Raw genomic sequence first — 27,034 nt, 5'->3', positions numbered from 1 at the left:
AGGACCCCCATGAAAGTGGGGAAACTGTAAATGAATAAATATGAAACTGTATGTATTCAGCTGAGAGAACACTCCACTAGGCATTTGTAGGTCCTCCAGTGTGGTTCTATGGTCAACCTCTGGCAGACGCTGGACCATAGAGTTGCACTGGAGGACCTAGAGATTGCTAGAGAAACACACTTCTCTAGGCATTTGTAGGAAGATGTTGACCATAGAGTTGCACTGGAGGACTTGGAGACCACTACAGAAAACACTTCTCTAGGCATTTGTAGGCCCTCCAGTTTCAAGCGGATGTTGACCATAGAGTTGTACTGGAGTACCTAGAGATTCCCGGAAAGGTCTTCTCTCAGGTTAAGAACATAGTCCTTTTCTTCATGCGTTTCCCACTTTCACAGGGGTCTTGTGTCCCTGGCCCCAGCAAAAGTGGAGGGTCCACTATATATTGAAATCATTTTAATAAGACACCTTGAGTCCCATTCCTGTGAAAAAGGAGGGGTTTAAATAAGAACAACAACAATATGGATTAAGACGACGATGGTGATGCTTTGACTCACGGCTTCTTTCTAGGGATCCAGGACAAAGGAGGGACTTCCTTCAACAACCCTCCAAATGCAAACCTTGGAAGAGTCTGATGCAGAAGGGAGCCTTTGCTGACTTTCTTTTCCTCCTTCCTCTTTTCTTTCTCTCCATTTCCAAGAAGGGCCATTGAGGAATGGCCTTTATTCTTCCTCTATTTGTTGCACTCGAGTCGCACAAGTTTTGGTAATAATAATAATAATAACATTTATTTCTTACTTGCCTCTCCCCATGAATCGAGGTGAAGAACAACAATTGACACACAACATCAGTTAAAACACTTGTTGGTTTAAAAGGACAAATAGGATGTACACATCTTGAAACCATTCACATTTGAAATTCACAGTTTAAAAATCATCTGTTTAAACCCGCTGGAAGAGACAAGCTTCTCCTGAGTAAATAAACGCATTATCCAACTTCCCAGTTTCCCATTTTTCTAGAGGTAAGTCCACTTGCAAAAATGTCAACTCCCATTATATCTATTGCTGCAAAAGTGCATAAATTGTGGGATGTTTTAACAACACATGCAGAAAAACCAAGGAAGATGAACCTAAAAAGCTCACCTTCTTAGCATCGGAAATCAGAATTAACTTTGAATTAATTTACTTTGTAGTTGAAAAAAACCCAGACCCTTGCAATTTATTTTAATGAAATGTCTACAGTTTGCTTTGCTTTGGTGTTTTAACCTCCAAGTCTCAGAAATGCATCAGCTCTTTATGACATTATGCCAAAATCTTAGCAGCAAAGTTACCTCTGTCTTCTTTAAATCAACTTTCAAGATGGAAACCAGGATCTTCGCGGAGTCCGTCTTCAGAAAAGTCTTTATTTAGGACCAGGAGAAAGCAAAAAAAGCAGAAAAGGGCACCTCTCTAGCCCCTTCTTCTCCTTTGGGCTAAGATTCAATCATCACCCCATATATATATATATATGGATAGTCTTTTCTCTGGTGTGGCTTCACACTCACCTGCGGTGCCTTTGCAAACTCACTGCACTTTTGGAAAGGATCACCATAAACCTCATTTATTAGAAGTGAGTATTTCAAAATTAGTAAGACGATGGAGGAAGGAAGGACGAGATTGCAGTTGTTTCCTGCCCTTATCTCTCTTGCAACCCTAGAAGAAATCTTTGCAGCAGCTCAGGCAAAAAGGAAGGGCCTCAGAAGCTGGTTCTGCAGAAGGAAGCAACTCCTTTTACAGGCAAAAAGGGGCCAATTTGTTTCCAAAAATGGTCAATTTACTTTGCCTCTGTCCATCTTCATCACTCAAGAACCAGGTGGACTCCATTGGAGACATCTTCAAGTCCTCCATCGGCGATGACCTTTCCTGGATGGAGATATGTCCTCCAACGTTTCATGGAAGGAAACGTAGGACACAAGTGACCATGCAAAAACCAGAGTGGGGTCAAGATGGCCAAAGTTTCAAAAGAGGAAGAGCAGAGAAGACAGGAGAAGGTCCAGCTTGTCCACGTCCTCCTTGGATTGTGTTGCCCAGAACTGGACACTCATCGCCTGGACTGTCGTGTCCAGTTCTGGACACAACTCAAGAAGGATGTGGCCAAACTGGAACGTGTCCAAAATGGTGAAGGGTCCGGAAGCCATGGGGCCCTTTGAGGAACAACTTAAGGAGCTGGGGATGCTTAGTCTTGAGAAGAGGAGGTTAAGAGGTGATATGATAGCCCTTGTTGAAATACTTGAAGGGATGTCATATTGAGGAGGGAGCAAGCTTGTTTTCTGCTGCTCCAGGGAACAGGACCCAATGGAGCAATGGATGCAGGCTGCAAGAAATGAAATCCCAGCTCAATATTAGGAGGAACCTCCTGAGAGTAAGAGCTGTTTGACCGTGGAAGAGGATGCTTCGGAGGATGTTGGGGTCCCTTTCTTTGGAGGTTTTGGAGGCTGGACGGGAATCTGTTGGGAGTGCTTCAATGGCGAGTTCTCCCAATGGCAAAATGGGGTTGTAACTGGATGTCCCGTGGGTTCCCTTCCAATGATCCTATGATGCTGTAGCCCAGTGCATTCCAACTTTGGTCCTAAAGGTCTTTGGACTTCAACTCCCAGGAGCCCCTGCCAGCTTGGCCAATGGTCAGGAATTCTGGGAGTTGCAGTGCAAAGCGTCTTGAGACCAAAGTGTGGGGAGCCATGTGTCGCAGCTTGCATTTGTGGATTTGGGATTTCCTTGCATTTCTCAGGCGTTTCCCAAGAGGGAGCTCTAGGACTTTCTAGACTTGGGTTCCCAAAGGGTTTCATTCAGGTTCCTGGACTTCATACAAAAGGAAAGCAAAGCAATCTCTTTCTCTGGAGTGTGAATGTCCCATATCTCCAAAGCACAGGTCAAACTGGGAAACCAGTTTGCATACTGGTTTTCTCTCAGGATGCAAGTTGACCCCAACTCATTGCAAATTGGTGGATGATGGGACCTGCAAGCCCCCCTATGCTTAGGCCTTGCCAATTTGTAGCTGTGGCCTTCCTAATGGAGTCGACCCAGAAAGGAAAAGTAGGATTGAAACAAGAAAGATGGAGACAGTTTCTTGGCTCTTGTTAGTGTTGCCAAATGTGCAAAATGTATTGTAATTAGGGCTAAAATGCTGCAAGATCCTGAGAGTCCTGATGCAGTTGAGCCTCCTCTTCGATGATGCTGCTGCCTCTCTCAGCAGCGCTTGCATTTTATTGCAATCAAAGATAAATATACTGGGCCCAGAAAACAAACACAGGAGACTGGGGCAAAGGGAAAGGGAGAACAGTTGCATGCATATAGATGCATATATATACCAGCCTTTAAAATCCTATACCTGACAATTGCAAGGTTTGCTTTCTAAAAAGGAAGGCATCCCCAGTAATTCAAATACAATTATTTTGTCATTGTCCTGTGCTTTTAAAGCCATTTCTGACTTCTGCTAACTCTGTCCTGGGTTTTTTCTTGGCATGATTTGTTCAGAGGAGGTTTGCCAGGCTTTGCCAGGATTGCCTTCCTCTGAGGCTGAGAGAGTGTGACGTCTTGCCCAAGATATAAGTAAACGCAATAATAATAATAATAATAATAATAAACATAATAATAATGTCACCCAGTGGGTTTCTATGGCCAAATAGAGATTCAAACCCTGGTCCCCAAGTGCTTGAGTCTGCTGCCACACTGCAAAACTAATGCAGTTTGACGCCACTTTAACTGCCATGGCTGAATGCAATGGGATCCTGGGATTTGTAGTTTGTTGTGGCACTAGAGGAAGGGGTTTGAAGCAATAAATCAATAGGATATTAATATCTATAGGAAGGAATTAGAACCAATACATCAATAGAATATTAATATTGATAGGAAGGGGTTATGAACAATAAATTATGACTAATATTAATAGGATAGGATATTAATATTGATAGAAAGGGGTTGGGACCAATAAATCAATAGGATATTAATATCGACAGGAAGGAGTTAGAACCAATACATCAATAGAATATTGATATTGATAGGAAAGGGTTCTGACCATTAAATTATGACCAATATTAATAGCGAAGGGATTCCAGTCCATGCAATGCAAGCTTAATCCCAACCAACTGTGCCAGCCTTTTGGTTCCCACAAGTCTCTTCATCATCATCATCATCATCATCATGAAGTAGTCTTTCTAAAGCGTGGTAAATTTAGACAGTGCTGCACAGAGAAACCCATTAAGTTAAAAGAAAAGAGAGACCTGCCAGAGGCATACATTCTGACATAGTAAAACAGGGGGAAAGAAGGCAATGGCTTTGCATGGCATCAGATTCAGAGGGAGCCCTGCTTGCTCTTCGCAAGGCATTTAGTTCCTGCAAGGCTGGTTTTAGCAAAGAAAACTCTTGCAGATCCTTTTTTTTAAATCAGGAAAGCGATGTCCAGGAGGAAGGCATTGCAAATGGAAGGCAAGCCCAGAGGGAAGGTGGTCGAGCCTCCATCTGCAGGAGCAGCCGGCTGCTTTTCCTCCAGTGCCTCTCTAAACCCGAATTTCCCCTTTAAGAGCCCAGGGCTTTGTGGGAGGAGGAGGGATGGCCAGGGCTTGCCTTGCCTTTGCCTTGCATTGCAGCAACAGAGGCAAACTGGGAAAAGAAGACCATTTTACAAAAAGGCAGAGGCTTGGAAGCAATCGCAGATCGATATTTCGATTTACTTTATTGGCAAGGCTCCTTGAGGCAGGAGTTGATCCTTTGCCCCTTTGAGACGCCCCCCTTTTAAAGATAATCATCATCAACATCATCATATTTTTTGCATTTAAAGAGGGGGGATCAATAAATTGCATCGGATTTTGGACGCCTATCTTTCTCCTCTTTGAATATCAATTAATATTGGGGGGCTGCTGTTTGAATCTGGAACCATTGCCTTTGCCTCCCAAGCCCCCTCCTCCCCATTTGCAGCAGACAGCAAAGCTGCCACCGGTTTGCTTTGGAGCCCTTCCTTCTTGCAAAGGCTTTAGAAAGCTCAGCCTCTCCTCCTTCTAGGCCTTGAAATTGGGGTCTTTGTCCCTTGCTTTCAATCCCTCCCCCAAAAAGCCCCCCCAAATGCCTTGTAGCTGATGCCTTGCTTGCAAAGCTGGGCTCAGGATGGGGTTTTTGCACCAGCTTTACCTCCTCCTTTGGAAGAATGTCACCCTCAAAAGAAGGAGCCCAGTGAGTAGGATTTAAAAAGGGGGGTGGTTGTTCTTATTTGGGGAGGATGGGATTTGTAGTGGGGCTTGGTTCTTTTGCTTTGGGTGAGAGGCAACATCTTTGCCATTTTGAGGGATGTTTGTTGCTTTGGGTGAGAGGAGAAGCAACATTGCTGCAGAGGAGCCCAAATATTTAGGGGGCAATGCAACATTATTCAACATTCTTGCAACAAGAGGGAAAGAGAGAAAGAAAGAAAGAAAGAAAGAAAGAAAGGGGAAGGATTTTTAATGGGGTTGTTGTTGTTAAGCATTGTGCGTGTCTGTTTTTTTTTTTTTTGGGGGGGGGGTGTCCTAAGATCAATGCATGTTTTCCTATCCATTTTAAATGTTTTACCTTGCAAGAGGGAAAGGGTGCAAATAGAGGGAAAGGGGATTTTTAATGGGGGGTTATGCATTGTGTGTTGTGTCTCTCTGTGTGTGTTTTGGGGTGTCACGGGATCAATGCATGTCTGTTTTATCTGTCCATCCCTTTCCACTTGGTCTTGGAAATCCTTGCAAGAGGGAAAAGGGGAAGAAAGGGGAGAAAATGGGGGGAAAGGGGATTTTTAATGGGGGTTATGCAGTGTGTGTGTGTGTTGTGTGTGTGTTGTGTCTCTTTCTGTATCTTTGGAGGGGTGTCATAGGATTAATTCCTATGTGTTTAATCTATTCCTCCCTTTTTTCCTCCTGCTCTTAAAAATCCTTGCAAGAGGAAAAAGGGGATTTTTAATGGGGGCTTAAGCATTGTGTGTTGTGTATGTCTCTCTCTCTGTGTGTATTTTGGGGTATCATAGGATCAATGCATATTTGTTTTGTGGACACCCCCTTTTCCCCACCTGCTTTTAAAATCCTTGCAAGAGGGAAAAGGGGGATTTTTAATGTATGGGGGACACAATCACTATGTGTGTGTTGTCTCTCTCTCTCTCTCTCTCTCTCGGTGTGTGTTTTGGGGGGCTATCATAGGATCAATGCATTTTTCTTTTAGCTCTTTCCCCCTTTCTCCACCTGTTTTTAAAAACATCTTGCAAGAGGGAAAAGGGAGGAAGGGGATTTTTAATGGGTGGGAGGACTCAGGTTGTGGTTGTGGATTTGTGTGTGTGTGTGGGTTATCTTTTTGGGGGGTGGTCTTTGTATCCATTGCTCCCCTTCTCCTCCAAGAGGAATGCCAAGGCCTCCAGAGAGATGGAGAGATTGGAGGAGAGCTAGGGAGAGAAAGACCCCTTTCCCATTTGGGGAAGGGGGTCTTTCCTCCGCATATAAGTCTTCCTGAACACTTGCTTTTTTAAATGTGTGTATATGTATATGTATATGTATATTTCATAGATTCCAATACCTATCCTTCCCTTTTATTTTCATTACAAGACAAAAGAAAGATGTATGTATGGTTTCTCCTGTGCATTGTGTGGATGATGGGACATGTTCTTAAGGGGCTAAGTTGTGTTTTTTGGGGTGTGTGGGGTTGTTGGTTGTCATTCAGGATGGACCCTGGACAAGGCCTTGCTCCAATCCCCTCCAGTTGAAGTCATTTATTGATTGCAAAACGGGGGGGATTAACTAGAATCCATCAATCTGGCCAGCATTGTAATGTGCAAGAAGAGCAATGCTGGCCAGATTGATGAATGCTGGTTAATCCCGCCTTGTATTTTGCAATCAATAAATGACTTCAACTGGAGGGAATTGAGACCTACCTTTTGGCGGCGATGGCTGGGTCGCATGCGTCTGTGCAACCAATCTGCCAAAGGGGATTAACCAACATTAATCAACCTGACCATTAGTGTTATTATTATTATTACTAGTGCACCATCAGTCTGTGATGCTCCTGCGTTTAGCATAGGTTTGCGTAAGACGGTTTCTCTGCACAGGGTCCAAAAAGGAGATGTCTGCGCATCCTCAAATTGGAAGCTGTTTGCAAAAGGCAACAGGTTGCAAGAGGAAGTTTTAAAATAGCAAATCTTTGCAAAGTGCATAGTGTTAACCTGTGGAACTGCCTGCCTTGTGATGCTGCGGCAAAGTCCTTCCTTCCCAAGGGTCCAGAGAAGGAGAAGGCCAAGGATTTGCAAAGGGACCAAATCTGGACCTTCTGGAGGGCCACAGGGATGGCCAGAATTGCAAACCTTCCCCCATGAAGCCAAGAAATCTGCTCCTCTTTCTGCAAACCGGCGCAAGGTTTTTGTTGTGAAATAGCAAATAGGTTGTTATGAAATAGTGTGGGTCATTTAAAAAGGCGAAATGCAACGCTCAGAGGCTTCCCAGGAGAGGCAGACACATCCTTCCTTTTGGAGAATAAGGGCAAATTCCAGCCCATCTATGGAAATGCACTGGGTGACCTTAGACAAGTCACACTCTCTCAGCCCCAGATGAAGAAACATTGCCAAGAAAAGCCCATTATAAGTTTGCATTGCCTTCAACCCGTCTCTGACTTATGCTGACCCTAATGCAAACATCTCATAGGGTTTTCTGGGCAAGTTTCCTTCAGAGGAGTTTTGCCATGGCCATCCTCAGAGGCTGAGAGAGTGTTACTCACACAAGGGCACCCAATGGGTTTGCATGGGATTCGAACCCTGGTCTCTATAAGAGTCGCAGTCCAACGCTGAAACCACTACCAAAAATACTATCAGCGGCTTGTTTCATGGTCCCCTCCGACCTCCTCCTCCTAAATGTCCAGTTACTTGTTGCTGAGCAAAAGAGGGAGGGAAGGATACTCCCACAATGCATTGCGGCTGAGCATCTCCAGAGAGGAGGCCTCCGATTGGCCAGGCAGCATTGTTAGGATGCCAGGCAAATGGGCCTTGGAGTGATTTGGCTCGTGGTCCGGTTTTTAAAGAGAGAGAGACTATAGTCTTTCCTTTTCTCCCTCCGGGAAGTCTGGAAAATTCCTCCTTGTTTGGTTTTCCAAGTATTTATGCTGAAATAAGTCTTTCCATCTTGCGATGGTTCCCAAACTTTGGTCCTTGGGGTGTTTTGGACTCCAGTTTTGGCCATGGGGATTCTGGGAGTTGCAGTCCGGCAAGAACCACACAGTCGTCTGCTCCTCCGGGGTTGGAGCTGGCTGTGGTTTTCCAAGGGATAGGGAAGAACACTCTGCGCATGCACAGGGGCACTTTGTAGCAGAGTAAAGTGAAGCTTAAATCTAGGGTCTACACACTGCAGCATTAATCCAGTTTGATACTGCTTTAACTGCTGTGGCTCTGTCCTATCCTGGGATTTGCAGTTTGTTGTGACACTAGAGCTCTCTGACCAAGAAAGCTAAATATCTCCCGAAATTGCAAATCCAGGATTCGGTAGCATTGCGTCACAGACATCAAAGTGGCCCCAAACTGCATTAATTCTGCAGTGCAGATGGACTCCTGTGTTTCGGTGTTTTTCCACCCAATTTCTATTCCTGTCTTGTCTGATCCTAAAAATGTTTTTCACCTTCTCAGCAAATAAAGCCTTTCCCTCCTTTGCCCTGGATCTCTCTGCCTCTGGGAGCCTCCAAGAAGCATTGATTTCTCCTCCTCCTCCTTTCCTTCTTTTATTTTTCTATCCCTTCTCCTCCTTTTATCCCCTTCCTTAATTTATGTGCATCATCATGAAGGACTCTGGCAGGACTCTTTCCTCCTCCTCCTCCTCCCTCCCAAGACATCTTTGGCTTCTGTGGGATTAACTCTGCGGAGGAAGGAAAGAGAGTCTGGCAGCGTCGGGATAGGATTGATTGATGGATTTGGGATCATGCTGAGCTTGGAAAGGGGGATTTTGAGGGATGGGCCTGGATTCAGTTCTAGCTGGACAGCCATCTTTATGGCAGAAAGGGTTGGGCTGTATGGCCTTTGGGGTCCCTTCCAATGCTAGGAATCTATTCCTTTATAGCAGGAAGGCTTGGATTGATGACCCTTGAGGGTCCCCTCCAACTCTAGGGTGCTATATATTCCTTTATAGCAGAAAGGGTTGGACAGTATGGCCTTTGGGATCCCTTCCAAGTCTAGGAATCTATGTATTCCTTTATGGCAGAAGGGTTTGGGCTGGTTGACCCTTAAGGGTCCCTTCCAACTTTAGGATGCTATGTGTTCCTGAATGGAAGAAAAGGGTTGGACTGTAGGGCCTTTGGGGTCCCTTCCTACTCTAGGATCCTATGTATTCCTTGCTGGCAGAAGGGCTTGGACCATATGGCCCTTGGGGTCCCTTCTAGGAATCCATGGCCCTCTCTAAATCTAATATATGCCACTGGATTCATTGCTTTTTAGGCCAGTTTTGCATCTTCTGGGTGAGACAAATCTGCAGCGTCAGGGAGACTGGGCCCTTTCTGCCAGTTCCTCTCCTCTGTCATAGAATCCAGCGCAGAGCAGTCATTAATTAATGCTATAATTAACATGACACTTCGGTCGACACTGCCTTGGATTGTCTTGGCCCTTGCTTGCCACTGCATCACAATCCTGGCTCACATTCGGCTCGCAGTTTGCCACCTGGAAATGGTTGCCCTAAAATTAAGTGTCCAAGTTCTGGATTCTTTTATGCGGTTGAACCAAAGCAGGTTTTGCATTCCACCACCATCTTTTTTGCATGGACCGTTTCCGTTTGCAGAACCCTGGGCATCAAATTTGGAAGATTTTGGAGCACAATATTTTTTAAGAAGCAAACAAACCCAGGAGAGCCAGAGAAAAAGAAAGGAGCATTAGCTCAGGCTTCAAACACCCACCTAATCTCGCTACGCACAACACACAACACGCACATTGTGGCTTTTTTATAGTTTGGGTACCGAAGATGCTTTTGTTCCATTTGCCAGAAGTTGCAGCGAAGGAACAAAGGCTGGGTTTGTCTGTCCAAAAGCAAAAGCTGCATTCCCCGGCGGGGCTGGTTTGGGCATTTAAAGGCACAGTTGGTGCAGTTTTTGCATGTGTTCATGTGTGTGTGTGTGTGTGTGTGTATATTATTACCTTTCACCTTTGTGTTCTTTGCCACTGCTTACAGAAAGCGAGCAAACAAACGTTTCTAAAAATGCTCCCAAGTTCCTTGTTCTGGTTAATTGTTAGCTTCTGAGCCGCCAGCAAAGTGCGTGCGCCGCCTTTATAACAAACAGCATCAGGTATCATTCCCCCTTTTCAATTTTTGGGCCTGTCTTGTTCACTGATCTTTGGCTTTTAGGGATGAGAGATGGAGGATAGAGAGAAGCATAGTCTGGGCCAGAAAGTGGACCTTGGGATCCGCTGGAGTTTGGCTCCTGGAGCCACTTGGGTCCCAAAATCCGTGGATGCTCAGTTCCCATTAAATGCAATGAAGCAGTGCAACGGTGACCCTTATATAAAATGGCAAAGTCAAGGTTTGCTTTTTGGAATTTGTATATCAGGCCTTTGGTATCTGCAAGGATTTGGTTCTTGGACCCTTTCCTTTGGATGCCAAAATCCATAGATGCTCAAGTCCCATTAAATGCAAGAGGCAAGTGCAGTGGTGCTCCTTATCTAAAATGATACAACCAAGGATTGCTTTTGGGACTTTATATATCAGGCCTTTGGCATCTGCAGGGTTCTTGGGCCCTCCATGAATACCTAAATCCATGGATGCTCAAGTCTCATTAAATGCAGTTGAGCAGTGTAAAAGTGACCCTTACATAAAATGATAAAATGAAGGTTTGCTTTTTGGAAATTATGTAGTGAGACCTTTGTATCTGCAAGGATTTGCTTCCTTGGAATATTTCCAGTATGGTCAAAAAGTGTGTTTTGAGTAACACCAAAGAGAAGATTCCTGGACTGATGAGATCTTTGCAATTCGGGATTCATTGTGCAGGAAATTCACTTGGGGTTGTTTGACACAGAGAGAAACCGGACGCGGACCTTGCACAAAATAAGCCCCAAGTTACGAACCGCCTTGGAAAATGGCGTGCTTTCTTTAGACTTTTCTCACAGCAGGAAAGAACATGGCTAAAATTTACTACTTTCTTCCTTCAAGGAGTAAACCTTGCAAAGACTTCCAGGTGTGCCGAAGGAGTATCCTGGCAGAAGCAGAGAACCCTCTCTGATCCCTTTCCCCGAATGTTGGCTTTGTTTTCGTAAACAATGTGTTCTCCTGTAATCTTTTTTCTGGCCATAAAACCCAGGTGTGTTGTTGCTTTTGCACGGAAGGTGCACCTGTGAAAGGGATTGGCCTCCGGGAAACACTGTTTGCAAGAAACAGAAGATGTAATAAACCTGGATGTTTAAATCTGGGCATGTCTTTTCTCCTTTTGAGCATTTGTTTCATTGCTGTGCAAGAGACAGACTATTAAACTCTTAAGTCTGGGTTTAAGCATCCATTGCAAGCACAGAAACAGGGCAGGTTGGGGGCAGTTGGCAACCTTACCTGTCTCTTCCATCTCTTACCCATCCCTCTCCACTTTTTCCTTCATGCTCCTTTATTGCTTTTTTGCCAAGTCTAAAAATAATAATTTAAGAAAACCACCCGAATATACCTTGCGTGCTTTCGCTATCTGTGCGTTGTTGCAGTTGTTGTTGTTGTTTTTTGAAAGGTCGGTCGCTCCTAATTTATTTTGGGCTGAAATAAAAATAAAGAATTGGGGAGGAAACGGTGCGGATGCTGCTTGCAATTCTCAACTTGTTTCTGTTGCTATGGAAATGTGGCAAAGAAATCTCTTCCTCCTCGCTGAGCGAAAAAGCAAGGAGAAAGCAGAGACGTTGCAGAGGAGGAAGAGAGCAAATGGGGGGCAAATTTCTCCATCTCTAGCCCCCATTTGGGGTGGTTTTGGTGGTTTGGCACAATAGAGTCTGTCTGTTGCAAAGAAGGTTTGCAAAGGGCCAGTGGTAAAAAGCCCCTTCCAATGCAGACGGGGGACTATTGCTACCCAGAGACTCTGGGAAGGTTATGTAATAAGAATCTTAAAATACAATTTAACCATATTTTGGAAAGCAAAAAGAAGAGGAAGGTGCATTCGCAGAATGACCAGAGGGCTGAGTCTTCCATATCCAAAATGCTTTGGACCAGGAATGTTTTGCATTTGGGATTATTTTGCATTTTGGAATATACTGGGACCCTTGGTATCTGCTGGGGTTTGGTAAGACCCCCTTCGATACCCAAAACTGATGGGTGCACAAGTCTCATTGAATGCATTAAAGCACTGCAATGGTGGCCCTTGTCTAAAATGATAAAATCAAGGTTTGCTTTTGGAAGTTTATATAGTGGTCCCTTGACCACTGGCGTTTGGTTCCAAGACCCAACATGGATACCCATAATGTAGGGATGCTCAAGTCCCATTAAATATAATGGCAGAGTAATATGGTGTCCCTTATATAAAATGGCAAAATCAAGGTATGCTTTTTGGAAATTATAGAGTGGTCCCTTTGCTTTTTGGAAATATATATATATATATATATATATATATATGAGTTTTTTCAAACCATGGATGGTTGAATCTGAGGATAAGCAACCCATGGACATGGAGGGCCGACTGTACATATATTTGCGCATATGTTCATAATGAAAGATCTTGGAGATGGGACCCGTGTCGGAACACAAAATTCATGTATGATTCCTAGCTCTCAGCCTCAGGGCAAGGCAATGGCAAACCTCCTCTGGACAAGTCATTTCTGACTTGTGGCAACCCTAAGGTGAACCTGTCATGGGGTTTTCATGGCAAAGTTTGCCCATTTTAATCTGCTCATCCTACCTTGCAAGGGTAATGCGGGGACCAGAATAAGACAGAAAAGTGAAGAAGGCCTAAAAATAACAACAACTTTGCTCTTTGGAACGGAGCAGCTCCAAATTGCAAAACTGCGAGCGATGTCTCCCGAAACCTCGAAACAAGAACCGCGTGTTTTGCTCAGCCGTGAACTTGGCACCGCCTGGTAGGAGCTGGCAAAGGAAAGGGGTGTCAATGTCTCATTGTGACAAAGTGACAATTGTTGTCGAGAGGATAGGGAAAAACCCTCTTGCGCGAGTAAACAAGGGGAATAAGGAGGAAATTCCCCAAGAACGGAGGCGATGCCTGAGAAATTTGGGATTTGGAGGGAGATTGTGGAAGGAAAGTGTCCATCGTGAGGGCGAGGGATGGATGGACACCGGTGCAAACGCCATGGATCCCATGAATCGAAATAGTTGCTTACTCGGCCCATAAAGTATGCACTCTCCTTTTGTGCAATTTGTTTTGCACTCTCCTGTTATTTGTTGTGTGGAAAATGAAGGTGCATACTTTATGGGTCGAGTGAGCAACTATTTCAATTTATGGGACTTATATCCCCCTTTTCTTCCAAAACGGGATTCAATTTACCACCAAAACTGGAAAATTTGCACCCTGGTCTCCTGCCCAAAATTGCACAGCCAGGGAAAAGTCATCCCACAATGAGGTTTTGGCTTCCTTTTGCACAATGACCCACAATGTCCTGATACTGGCATAACCCCAAGTTTGGGCACCGCGTCCGCCAAGATGGTCGCCATTGCTTTCCATCTGCACTGCAGAAATAATTCAGTTTGACACCGCTTTTAACTGCCGTGACTCAGTGCTATGGGATTTGGGGATCTATTATTATTGTTGTTGTTGTTGTTGTTATTATTATTATTATTATTATTATTATTCAGAGGTTGGGATGGGCTTTTTCAAGGAGTGTGTTGAGTATTCCTGCATGGCAGAAAAGGGTTGGAATGGATGACCCTTGGGATCCCTTCCACCTCTATGACCCTTGTTTTATCCGTCCGCCTTTCCTTTGCCGTCCAAATTGTTGCACCCTTCCCATGCACCCATGCTTCTTGGGCCAGGAGTTTCCTTGTGTTTTTGTGTGCTTTGTGTGTGTGTTGTCTGAGTCATTGCAGTCCTTGTAGGTGTCTGGGAGGGAACGGTGCCTCTGGGAAAGAAAGCAATCCTTCCAAGTTAAGCCAACAATCCTGGCGGATCCTCCTCCAGTGAAACCTCTTCCTCCTTCCCTCTCTTCCCCCAGTTTTTAAAGAAGAGCGTCTCCAAATTCCTCATCTCTGGAGGGAGAGAACCCACAATAATGGATTTAGTTGTGCGATCCTTAGAATGACTTTTGCAACTTTTGCAAAGACCTCAAAGGGGTGCAGTTCTGGAGGAAGAAAGCATTTGCAAAAGGGGAAAAAAGGCAAGCAAAGTCAGAGTTTGAGGTGCTTGAAATTGAAATTATTTAGAGCCATAAGACTATTCAAGACAATTTGTGTGCTAAAACATTTCCTTTGGCGCCCGAGGAAGATAATAATAGAAGATGGTTGCATTACGGTTGGCCCTCCGTATCCATGCTTCATCCATGCGTTCAACCCTCCGCAGCTTCCAAAAAAGATCTAAATTCCAAAATGCAAACTTGGGATTTTTTGCTAATTTGAACCAGGAACCCCATTATATTACGCTGATGTCTATAATGGGATTTGAGCATCCATGGATTTTGGGATCCAACCAAATCTCATCAACCATGAATACGCAGATAGAAAGAGCGAAATTAATTTCCGTAGAGGTGGTCACATATCAAAAAATGACTCAGGCAACTGTGTGCTGCTGTTGTGGTCCATGGGAGTTGTAGTACCAGTCTTTACTCATCTTCCTCAATTTGCAAAAGAGATGCTTTGAGGGTAATTTGGTCACTAAAAGAGGAAGGAAGCCCAGGTTTCCAACCTAAACAAGGCTCTCTAATCTCAGCCAAAGACTGACCCATTTTGCGTCGTGTGCCGTTGCTGCGATGCATAATTTAGGAAGCACCTGAGATTTTGAAAAGGGCAAAAGCGTGGATGCGTGTCTTTCCTCCGGCGCAGTTTTTATTGCAAGGAGATGGGCGCAAGCGTTGCCCAGAGATTCCTCTGCTCTGCCTTCATCCATCCTTCACTGTATCCTCCATTAAAATCCCCTCTTATTGCTAGTATGGCCTAGCAGTTGGATGGTTTGGGAGATCTGAGTTCAAATCTTAACTGAGCCATGAAAACACCTTGGGTGACCTGGTCATTGTCCCAGTTTCTTATTCCGTGTCCTGTTTTTTTATGGGAAGGAGTTGGTGACCACCGTTGACCATGTCCTTCTGCATGTCTTGGTTTCACTGACTCTTTTCTCCCTTCCTTCCTTCCTTCCTTCCTTCCTTCCTTCCTTCCTTCCTTCCTTCCAGGGAGTGCTGGCCTTTGAGATCTTCATCCCTTTGGTCCTCTTCTTCATCCTTCTGGGTCTGCGGCAGAAGAAGCCCACCATCCCCGTCAAAGAAGGTAAGCTCCGGCGGACAAAACACCTTCCATTTCCAAGGATGGAGACCATCCCAGGCGGCGGTTTCCTCCATTTTGAGGATCCCAGAATGGGGAAAACGGCCTCCATTTTGTGTTGTAAGTACCCAAAGAGAGCATGGACACAGGTTGAAACTCAACAGGTAAAGCCCTTTGCAATACTGTGCCATGCATCTTTTAATAATACTCAGCAGACCAATTCAATCAATCAATCAGTATATTAGTAGTAAGTCATATTTTTGTTTTTAACTGAATTGTTCTAAGTGCTTTTTTTAACCTTTAAGGCACATTTCAGCTTCTTTTCCAGTGCTGTCTTAAATCATTTTAATATCGTGAACAATTTAATTCAATGTTCGCTTTCGTTTGGTCTGTTTTTAGCTGTATTGTTTCTTTTAAATTGCAAAGATGAGTCTCAAAAGAATGAAAGTCTTTGCAGATATCTAAACCAACTTCATTGCTGTCATGGTTCCCAAGTCAGTGAGAGATGGATGCAAGGAATCCGCTCTGGGCTTTAAGGCTACTTAATAAGTCTTAATTTTGATAAGTCTTAATTTTGAGAAGTCTTAATTGGGTTTGCCGTATTGTCGTACACCACTTTAGCCCCCGATTTGGTGGCTTGGGTTGTGCTGGATTACCAAGAAGCCATCCATGGTTCCATTTTGGGTTCAACCCATCCGTCGCCATTATCTGAGTTACGTCTTCATGATAGCCGTTGGTGCTTTGAGTTGTATTTTTATTTTCTCTCTTATGCATAATATTTTTTGTGTCTTCTCTCCTCCCCATCCTTACATTGTTTTGTTTTCTCCTCCTTTTTCTTTCTTTCTTTCCCACCAATCCGTCATCCTTTTCTTTGCGTTCTTTCACATCCGTCCCTGCAGTCTGTAAGTTGGGCTTTGCCCTTTTGCTTTCCGTTTTTTGCCTCCAGCGGCCATCTTGACCTCATCTTTTTTGGACTAATAAGTAGATCTAGGCATCCTAAGAAATTTATCTGGTTGAGGCTGAGGATTTCACTTATAATTTGGAGGAAACGAATATTTGACTGGCAGCAGCTGCAATTGGTAAAATGACTGGGCAAAATGGACCAACGCCAACAATGGTAAAGTTTTGCAGATTGGTCCTGAACTTGCAGGAAACATTAGAGATGTCAACCTAAGTCCAACCAACTTCAAGGTTGGTCCAAATTTCATGTATTGATATGCATTCTTGACATTATTATTATTATTGGTTCACTCAGTGGAGTAGACGGATCAGGTCCAAAGCTTTACTACGGTCTTGGTCCTATTAGATTGCACACTAAATGGGACAACTCTTTGACCAAGCATCTAAATTTGAACCTCAAACCAGTGCTTTAAAGTCTAAATACTCATTTTAACTCCTGCTTTCTCACATTTTAAATGATGCTATGAATAGAACAACTGGTTTTAATCTTCGCCTTTCCAGCCTTCCGTGTCGCTTTCATTTTCCTTGGGTCCACAATCATAACCCTGATGCTGTTGAAATGTTTTGTGCGCTCAACTTTTGCCAATATTTGAATGCAGAGCTGAGCCCAAATTCAGTTGGTCTTAAGCATCCTTTGCAACTGTTTGATCCGAAAGCACCTTAAAAATGGAGCCTTTGGCATGCGCAAAGCATAACCAGCACCCATTAACCTTTCTGAACCTTAATCTGTGGTTTATATCTTTGTGTCGACTTCTCTTCCCCATCCGAATTTTCTTTCCTGGATGTCAAGGGGGAATATATTGGAGAGTTGCACCCAAAGCAATCCAGGCTTTGGAAAGCTGTTTGTATTGTGCACTAATAGTCTTCTTAGAGTTCCTGATCCCTTGCTTTCCATCTATCTTTGTCTTCTTTAACTCACCTTTCCTGCAATGGGATATCCCTATATAACCAACTGGCCACAGCAAGGCAATGGTCAGCCGGGGCTGAAAGGTCAGCGGTCACTTTACCATCCCTGGAAAGAGCTACTTCTTTTGGACTGCAACTCAGGATGGCAAGCATATTTGGAAATATTTGGGGAAATTGTCATAAACTCATATTTTTCAAGTGTTGAGAAACTTAATGGGAAGAATCCTGGACTTAAGAGAATTTTCGCAGTTCAGGATTTGTTCTGTACAAAATTCGCCCGCGGGAGATTTGCAAAGAAAGCATTTTTCTGCCCAGCAAATGGCATTTTCAATGCAGAACATAATATTTCTATGCAGGAATATTATCTATTTGGCAGAATATTCCTGTGTAGGAAATGTTGTAATTGGGGACTTTGCTCAAAATTCACATTTGCGTAGAAAACGCAGCAGATTTGTGTAGAAAGCATAGTGTTGCGTAGCATTGTGCTGTAGCAGTCAAAGCAGTGTAGATGCAGCCTTAGTTAAGTATACTTACTGTGCACTAATAGTCTCTTAGAGACTATACTTATACTTAATGATGAACTAGTTAAGTCTGCTTAACTAAGTAGCTGATCCAGGACTCTGGCCGATCCCTGGACATCTAAGATTTGGACCCGTTTTTCCCATCCGTATCAGGACTGATTATGAACCTTTCCTGGACAAAATTTGCTTCGTGGCTTTTTTTGCATCGCTCTAAAATGACATGCAATTATAAATTGTTTGCAAAAAATAAAAATGGGGGGTTGCTTTAAAATTCAGGATGCAACCATTTCAACTCCTGGCACAACTTACATTGAGTCTGCTGGGTTGGGAAAATCCGCTGCAGAGTTTGGGCAAACAGGGTGACCTCTGACTTTTCAGCCCTTAACCAGCCCTCTGTCGGGACTTAACTAGTCAGTAGTGGTACTCATCTGGCGCTTGCATTACTCTCTGAGCCGGCGGTGTGCCTCCTCCTCCCGACCCGCAGCCTCTCTATCGATCTCTGCCCCGACCCTCCTCTTCTCTATAGCTTTCTACACAGCCTCACCGCTCACCTCCGCCGGGATCCTGCCGGTGATGCAGTCTCTGTGTCCCGACGGCCAGCGAGACGAATTTGGGTTCTTGCAGTACTCCAACTCCAAGTGAGTCCCGCTCCATTTCTTTCCCGAATTGCTTATGCATTTTTATTTGTACATTATAACCCCTCCACATTTGCAGCTTTGGTTATTGATGGATTGGGTCAATATGTTCTCTTTAGGAATCTCTGAGTCCTCCAGTCAGTGTGTGACTGTGCTGGACCTTGACCATAGAGTCTCACTGGAAGACCTAAATGTTCCTAGAGAAAACACTTCTGCAGGCAGTTATAGGTCCTCCAGCATGATGCCATGGTCAACGCCTTGGAGCCCATTGTGGGAGAAAGGCGGGATATAAATCTTTGAAATAAATAAAACTTGAAATAAACTTCTGATGGATGTGGACCATAGAGTTGCTCTGGAGAACCTAGGGATTCCTAGAGCGGTATTACATTATTTACGATTTTCTCACTTTTACGGGGTTCATTACTAGTTACTAATAATCCTTGCGCCCACCACCTCCCAAACATATGGCTTTGGAAAGAATAATGCTTGGCTGCTCCCTTTTTGCAGAGTAACTCAGCTGCTGGAGCGGCTCAATGAAGTGGTGGAGAAAAGTAACTTGTTCGATCCGGATCACGCCGGACTGGAAGAGGAGCTGGAGTCGCTGCGGCGTCACCTGGAGTCTCTGGGCAGCAACGAACCCACTGCTATGGAGACTCACTTCAGCAATCGGGACGGTAGGTTTTGGGGAGAAGGACCATGTGGCTGAGTGGTTAAGCCCCTTGCAGGGGTCCCTGGTGCAAAGGGTCCGACAGCGGACGATGCCAAAGACCCTCCTCTCCTGGAGACCACAGTCTGGGCAAGCATCCAGAGCAGTGGTTCTTAACCTTTGGTCCTCTAGATTGCTGAGACTTCAACTCCCAGAATTTCTGAACAATGAACATATTGACTGGGACTTCTGGGAATCGACGTCCAAAACATCTGGAGGCCCAAAGGTTGAGAACCACTGATCCAGAGGATGGTTGCTACTCAGCTGATAACCAGCAAGCCCAGCCTCAGAGTGGCTTGCAATTCGGCACTTACTTTCCTGTAGTAAATACCAGCCTTAAGTCCCAGACAGAGTCCAGTGATGTCCAACACTGCTGTTTTCCTTCCTGTGTTTTCTTCTCCATCCTGGTCATCAGCTCCTGGCTTCACGCTGGACTCGGCTGCCAAGGACAAGATAGACTTCCACCGGTTTCTCACCCAGAACCTCTCTTTGTCCAATGAAACGGCCGAACTCTTGACCGGCTCCAGGGTGAATCTCAAAGAGGTACGCGGGAACATTGCACTTCAAAACCTTATCTCCATATAGTTGTGTAGACAAACTGGGAATCCTATTCCAGCTCTCAAAGTCCTACTCCGCATTGACTCCATCCTTGCTTTAGGAACTGGAAACCAAAGGTCCCGAGTAACGCGATCAAACTGGCTCTCTTTTCTCAGGTGTATCGGCTGTTCTTTGGCACATCGCCTGGCTCTTTGGATGCATTTCAAGAGCCTTGGGACCGATTCAACGCAGCGGAGAAGCTTCTTCACCTGGAGGTGAGAGGAAACCCCCATTACTTGCTCTTGGTTACTCCAGGGAGGATGCTATGAGTAGATGGGGTTGCTCAGAGTCTTAGTGTAGACCACATTGACCCCTTGTTTTGTTTCTCCTCAGCTTTTTCTGGGAGCCTTAAATCCAGGCAAATAAACAAAGGGTTCTCTTTGTTTATAGGAAACCTCCATCCCAGGTGGCCATGGTCCCTTTCCTATGGCACTGTTGTTTGGTGGCTTCCTGGGTTACGCTCAGGTTTCGCACTCCTTGCAGGGTAGAAAAATGCCCCGTGTCTCCAGGAGGGTTTATGGGTGCAGATTCAAGGGGTGGCTATAGGCCCAGTTGAGGAAACTACGGCTATCCTGAATTTCCAAGACATAAGCATGGTTGCCAATGACCAGTTGGCTTGGGGGTCCCTCAGTCTTAGGGTCACCAGAAAAGCTGACTTCATGGCTGTTAACAAACCACAACTTGAGAAGCCATTTTGGGAGGAACTCTCTGAGCAAACTGTAACTTTTGCTGTTGTTGTTGTTTTTGTTGTGTGCCTCCAAGTTGTTTCCAACTCATGGTGACTTTAGGTTGGACCAGTCATGTTGTTTTCTTGGTCAGAGGCAGGTTGACTTGATGTCCTCCTTTTCCAGGACCCATCCTCCATTTCACCCTTCTTTCCAGGAGGAATTCCAAAATCTCCATTCTGAGCAAGACTAAGAAGCATGCATTTATATTTATATGAGTGCTTTTAACTTTTATTTGGTCATGTCATCCATTTTTGTGGAATGCCTTGTCCTCCTTTATGGTTCGGACATCTGGTCACTCTGGTCAGAGGGGGTTCGCCATTGCCTTCCTATGGGGCTGAGAAAGTGTGACTTGCTCAAGGACACCCAATGGGTTCTCTCTCTGAAACCCACTTCTCTTTCAGGAAGGCCTCCTGGGAAGTTTGAGGAACACCGAAGATGGTCTCGTTCGCCAAGCGCTGCGATACCCGCAGGAAGGTTCGCACAAGAAGGCCCTGATCCACCTCCTCTCCCAGGCCTTTGGCCTCCCCAGTCCAGCGGCAGAGACCACCAGTCCCTATGGCCCTCAAGCCTTTGTGAAGGACATGGAGGTGAGGCTACAAAGAGGGCTCTTGGGGGACAAAACGATGAGGAAGCTATTGGGGTCTTCTGGGTAGGGTCTCCTGAGACCCTCCTCTAGACTGAAACTGATGACCACCAACACAAGTGATCATCACACCATTAATAGTGCAGATTTGGTGCAAGATGGGCTCAAGCATATCATTTCTGGAAGTTCGAGGGACCTCTCCATCCACTCCAAGGGCTCTCTGTTTGTAGGAAACCTCAAGGATTGACCTTCTCCCTCCTTCCTTATGGCATTGTTGTTTGGGGGCTTCCTAGGTTTCGCTCAGGTTAAAGACTGAAGATTGCCTTTGCTTTCTTCTGAAACTGAGAGAATATGACTTGGTCAGGGACACCCAATGGGTTTCCATAGACAAGAAAACCTTGGTCTCCAAAGTTATACCCCAACGCTCAAACCACTGCGTCCTACTGTCTTTCCATCTCTTTTAAGGATCTCAACACACTTAGAGTCAGGATTGTATATAGTGGAGATGCTTCCACTCATGGACCTTTCAAATAGGAGAACGGATTTCTTTTCAATGGGCAACTGGTCACACACAAAATGGCGGCTCGGGAGGCAGGGCCAAGAATCCGTATTATCCGTTTGTTCTCCCATTTCCTAGAATATCCTTTTCACGCCCGCCGTGCTAGAGAGCCTCACTTGCCATCCGGGCCAGTTGAAACGCCTCTTGATGGTCCCAGAAAGGCAGCGTCCGCTCTTGCGAGCGTATCAGGCGGCTGTCTGCAACCGGAGCGTCAGCCTGCGCAAAGATTATTTTGGACAGCTGGCAGCAGAGTTGAAGGAACAGCTGGATGCACCCAAGATCATCAACCAGGTAAGTGCAGAAAAGACGAGAGAACCTTGTAAGTCGGTCATCCCAGGGTCCTGGCAGCATCACTCCTTTGGGATCTGTGCCAGGCGTTTGGCATCGATGCAAAACTGTGGATCTTGGTAGCTGACTGGGATGGTTGCCAACCGGCCAGGTGGGTCCACTTGTTGAGCTGAATTGCATATGGTCGAGGAAGTGTTGTGCCTTGTTAAAGCCAGTTCTTCAGATTTTGCATATGTGCACTGATGTGAAATTACACATTGTAGATTCTTACATGGCTCCCATCTCTTTCTCACGGCAGCTAAAACTCGACGAGGTGAATGGCACGGTGGCACGGAGCCGCCTGCACACCTTGCTGGAAGACCTCATGGAGATGCAGAACGTCCTGAAGGAGGTGGACATCCTCTCAGCTTTAGCCAAGCTGCTGCCCAAGGGGGCATGTGCCGCCAAAGTGGCCCCCAGTGTCTCCAATGCCACCAGTCCCACTGGAGGGAACTTCACCTCGGGCACCAACTCCAGCTTGGAGGATGGCAAGGGGGAGGGTGAGACCCCCACGGAGGACCCCCAAGGCCAGTGTTCGGCCTTTGTCCAGCTCTGGGCCGGGCTCCAGCCCATTCTCTGCGGCAACAACCGGTAAGGTCTCCTCCTCGGGGGCTTGGAAGTACTGGACATTTGGTTCCAGGTTGACTTTGCAAAGGGGGCTAGGGTTTGGTGGAAGCCGGCTGCTGCATTTTCAGGTCATTTGCAGGCAGGCTTTGGGCTGGTTTTCTGCAGAAAAAAATGCCCCCCAAAATTAAATTAGAGGTCACTTCTGGGGGGCTTTGGGTGCAGCACTTATGGGTCCCAAGGGTCCCATTTGACCATACTTTGCACACCTTGGTTTAAGAATAGCCTACCCAATTCCTAGAGAGCCAATGTGGTGGACTACAACTCTATAGAAACTGGGGTCCAAATCTCTGCTCAGCCATTAAAACGTTAGGCAAGTCACAGAGCCACAGGCAAAGACAAACTCCTTTGGGGCAATTCTTGCCAAGAAAAACCCGTGATAGGTTTGCCTTAGGGTTGCCATAAGTTGGAAATGACTTGAAGTCATACGACAACAACAATACTACAATCCTAGTTTGCCCCTTTGTTTTCTCCTCTGCAGGACCATTGAGCCAGAGGCCCTGAAACAAGGGAACATGAGCTCTTTGGGGTTCACCAGCAAAGAGCAGCGGAATTTGGGGCTCCTTGTCCACCTCATGACCAGTAACCCCAAAATCCTATACTCCCCCGTCGGCACTGAAGTGGACAAGGTCATCCTGAAGGTGAGGTTTCCAAAAAAGAGGTTGATAGTATTTGCACAATGCACCTTGTTCAAAGCCTTCTGCTGCAAGAAGCTAGGAGCCAAAGGATTGTCCAGATAGAAAGGACTTTTCCTTCTGGTGGAAAAGAGCAGAGAAGGGGCCAACCGAGACACTCTTGGGAGGGAATTTCCCGGATCCATTATCCAGCATGGAAGGGGATTGTGGGAGGTGTAGTTCAGCTCTGACTCTCCGGTCCTTTGTCCTTCTGCTCTTCTGACTCAGGCCAATGAGACCTTTGCATTCGTGGGGAATGTGACCCGCTACGCTCAGGTCTGGCTGAACGTTTCGGCCGAGATCCGCGGCTTTCTGGAGGAGGGCAAGTTGCAACAACGGATCCGGTGGCTGCGGCAGGTACGCTGTCCCATGGTCAGGATGACCCCAGAAACAGTAGAACAAACACCCGGTGCTCCCATTCTACGGTGTGGAAGTAACACATTAACCAATAATTTGTCCTGTTTGACCTTTTGCAACAAGGGCCAAAGCAAAGTTTAATTTCCAAAGCAAAGCAATGAATGGGAGTGATGCTACTCCCTTGGTGTGATATGCAGTGTTTTCTTTGTTGCATTTTAAAGGTGATTTTGACAGGTGTCGATCAATATTTATGCCTTTCAGTCTTAGTGTTCATTTTTTTTTTTGCAGCTAGAAAAGAAAAGCGAAAAGGAATGCAAAGTGTTATAATAGGAATGCAAAAGTATAGTCATGAGCAACACTAACAATTGGGACTCAGGGTCATTTTGCAGCAGCCCCAAAGCTGAAAAGATGTCACCTTTGCATTGCACCATAATGGGGTTAAGTGTCCATAGAGAAGACCTCCTTGTTGATCTTCTCCATACTATGTTTGTGGTCTATCCGCAGATCGCTGCAGATCTTCAGAAGCACCCTGAGATCCTCAATGTTTCAGACAGCGACCTGCTCAACAACTTCATGGAAAGTAACTTCTCCTTGCCCAACACCAGCACTCTCTTGTCCCAGCTGGACACCATAGACAATGCCGCCTGCGGCTGGATCCAGTTCATGTCCAAGGTGGGTTTGCCCTTTGTCCATCTCTGCTGTCCAGAGTTTGCTGGCTCACATGGATTTGCCCCATTTGTTTGGGTCTGGGTTTGTTGCTTGCAAGGAAACCTAACTTGACAAAATCTCCTTTTTCTTCCCTGCCAGGTCAGTGTGGACATCTTCAAGGGTTTTCCAGATGAGGAGAGCATCGTGAACTACACCTTGAACCAAGCCTACCAAGACAACGTCACAGTGTTTGCCAGTATGGCTTTCCCTTCCCTTCCAAAGACTAGATTGCAGGCCTATTTAAGAAATTGCCTCTTCGCAAGTCAGAATGCAGTTGGTAGCAGCTCTGCCTTGTGGCAGCGCAAGCAGATTAAAAGGAGTTTTCTCCCTAGCTTTGCTTCATCCTAGTACCATCCAAATGTCTTAGAGACCAACTCCACCATCCTCAACCACTATGGACGTTGGGATCCATTGCTGAGACACTTGAACCATGGTTGAGATTCATCACTTTAGTGACTTTGGCATCAATGGTTGAGATACTTCAAGAATGGTTTAATGAGGTGCCATTGAGATCCATGATTGAGATCTTACAACTATGGTTCAGATGTTTTAACCATGGTTGTGATCCTTTGTGACATGGCACCATTGAGACCCATGAACCATGGTTGTGATCCTTTGTGAGCTGCCACCAGTGAAATCCATGGTTGAGATCTTTCAACTTCTGATGAGGTCCTTCCATCATGGTTGCAATCCTTTTGACCTGGCTTCATTGAGCTCTGTGATTGCAATCCTTGAGCCGTGGTTGAGATCTGTCATCCTGCTACCACTGAGATGTATGGTTGGGACCCTTCAACTTGGCATGTTGGATTCCCATTTTCAACCACCAAAACACTGGGACACAAAAGTGGGAGAGCACTGTTGTCCTCATGCCCCACATGTGGGCTTCCCTGAGACATCTGGCTGACCATTATAGGAAAGTCCCATGTGGACTTAGATAGGCAGTTCTCTTATATAGCTTTGTTTAGACTGAGTTGGCGCTTCATGGGCTTCCAGCGTGGCATTCATTGTGTTTCTTCTCTCTAAAGGTGTGATCTTCCAGACCAACAAGGACGGCACCCTCCCTCCCCACGTCATGTACAAGATCCGCCAAAACTCCAGCTTCACAGAGAAGACCAATGAGATCCGCCGTGCATATTGGAGGCCTGGACCAAATACAGGGGGGCGCTTCTACTTCCTTTACGGCTTCGTCTGGATCCAAGGTGAGAGCTCCTTCTTGGGTGCCTTTCTCTTGTTAGCCAAACGCTTGGGCCAAAAGCATCTCCTCTTCTCCATCCTTCAAAAACAGGTTTGTAATTGCAGACAAGACTGTCCTTGTGGTCTTTTATGATACAGAATTCCCATATACACTCCTTCCTCCATGGCTGAAGGATTGATTCATGCAAAACTATGGGTTTTGAGAACTCTCTGGATGGATGTTAATGGGAGGAAAGATGATAAACCTTTTGTCAAGGCTTTGCTTTCTTTCTCTGTTCCTCAAAAGATATGATGGAAAGAGCGATCATCAATACCTTTGTAGGACACGACGTTGTTGAACCCGGGAACTATGTGCAGATGTTTCCGTATCCTTGCTACACCCGAGACGAGTAAGTACCAATTCAGACCCTGTACAAGTCCTCTTCTCCATCCTAATTCCTAATTTTCCAAACTAGGGGTGCATCTGTATGGCAGAAATAATGTAGTTTGACACCACTTTAAATGCCGTAGCTCCATACTATGGAATCCTGGGGCTTGTAGTTTTGCAACCCTTCTCTGCCAAAGTGTTCTGATCTGTAAGATGGAGCCATGGCATTTAAAGTGGTGCCAAAGTGCATTAATTCTGCATTGTAGATGCACCCTAGGATGAAGGTAAAGTGCCTCTTTGCAAAGCCATGTAGGCTTTTGGGTATGAGCTTGGAAACATTATTGTTGGCATGAGAGCATAAAATGTTAAATGTTCAAAAGAATTAATGGAGAGAGATGATGTAAAAAGCTGTCTCTGGTTGAAAAGATGGGATGATAAATAAAATAAATGAATAACTTCATGAGACTAATTTGTTGACACCTTGCATTGCTTTTAAAAGAAACATGAAGTCCAGAAATGGTCAGCAACTACTTGAAGTAATGAAAAATGTCACTTGTTCATGGTTGATGAAATGAATAAACACAGCTTTAATGAATTAGGAGTGGTTTATGACATTTTAATAATGGATTGTTTTCAAGTTCTGGGATACAGTTCCAAGCTTTTTCTTGCTAGTTGAGTGGTTAGTTTGCCAGATTGGTTTGGCCAGTTGGCTCTCTCTGAGGACCCTTGTGAGGACTTGAGGATGATGTCCCGCCTTTTCCTCCCCACAGCTTCCTGTTTGTCATAGAGCACATGATGCCCCTCTGTATGGTCATCTCCTGGGTCTACTCAGTGGCCATGATGATCCAGCACATTGTGGCCGAGAAGGAGCACCGCTTGAAAGAGGTAGGATCTCCGCTAACGCCAACGATGCCCATGGCGGCTCAATGCAACCTCCATGTTTGTTTGCTCCATATTCCATGCTTCATGTCCCAACAATTTGCAGTATACCTTTGAATACCAGTTGATGGGAAGCTTTGCATACCAGTTGATGGGTATTCAATTGGCATATCAATTAATGGGAATACCAATTCATGGGAACCTTTGAATACCAATTGATGGGACAGCCACCTGTGTTGCCTTCATGCCTTCCATTCCTAGAGAAGAGCTTGGGAACATTACTTTATTGACTGGCGTCTGAGCATGAGCGCTGTTGCTGGCAGATTATGAATGCATTTA

The 27,034-nt window shown here is 45.3% G+C and overlaps 1 protein-coding gene across 2 annotated transcripts in view; it reads left to right on the top strand.

The window, feature by feature from the left end:
- Window positions 1-4,604: 4,604 nt before the first annotated feature.
- The window catches only part of ABCA2 (ATP binding cassette subfamily A member 2), a 44,757-nt gene continuing 22,327 nt past the window's right edge, over window positions 4,605-27,034 (top strand). For both annotated transcript variants that reach the window (XM_089534637.1, XM_089534636.1), the window contains exons 1-16: window positions 4,605-5,201; window positions 15,283-15,376; window positions 18,284-18,395; window positions 18,900-19,066; window positions 19,514-19,641; window positions 19,812-19,910; window positions 20,825-21,010; window positions 21,644-21,856; window positions 22,152-22,483; window positions 22,998-23,157; window positions 23,419-23,547; window positions 24,052-24,219; window positions 24,355-24,451; window positions 25,281-25,454; window positions 25,736-25,838; window positions 26,587-26,701. In XM_089534637.1, coding sequence (XP_089390763.1) covers window positions 5,136-5,201; window positions 15,283-15,376; window positions 18,284-18,395; window positions 18,900-19,066; window positions 19,514-19,641; window positions 19,812-19,910; window positions 20,825-21,010; window positions 21,644-21,856; window positions 22,152-22,483; window positions 22,998-23,157; window positions 23,419-23,547; window positions 24,052-24,219; window positions 24,355-24,451; window positions 25,281-25,454; window positions 25,736-25,838; window positions 26,587-26,701 — 2,343 coding nt within the window. In that variant the 5' untranslated portion in view covers window positions 4,605-5,135. The remainder of the gene's footprint in view (window positions 5,202-15,282; window positions 15,377-18,283; window positions 18,396-18,899; window positions 19,067-19,513; window positions 19,642-19,811; window positions 19,911-20,824; window positions 21,011-21,643; window positions 21,857-22,151; window positions 22,484-22,997; window positions 23,158-23,418; window positions 23,548-24,051; window positions 24,220-24,354; window positions 24,452-25,280; window positions 25,455-25,735; window positions 25,839-26,586; window positions 26,702-27,034) is intronic.

Source organism: Sceloporus occidentalis, unplaced genomic scaffold (assembly GCF_023333645.1).
Source record: "Sceloporus occidentalis isolate IW3139 unplaced genomic scaffold, rSceOcc1.0.p SCAF_8, whole genome shotgun sequence".
Taxonomy (NCBI): Eukaryota; Metazoa; Chordata; class Lepidosauria; order Squamata; family Phrynosomatidae; genus Sceloporus; species Sceloporus occidentalis.
This window is presented reverse-complemented; position numbering and strand designations above follow the sequence as displayed.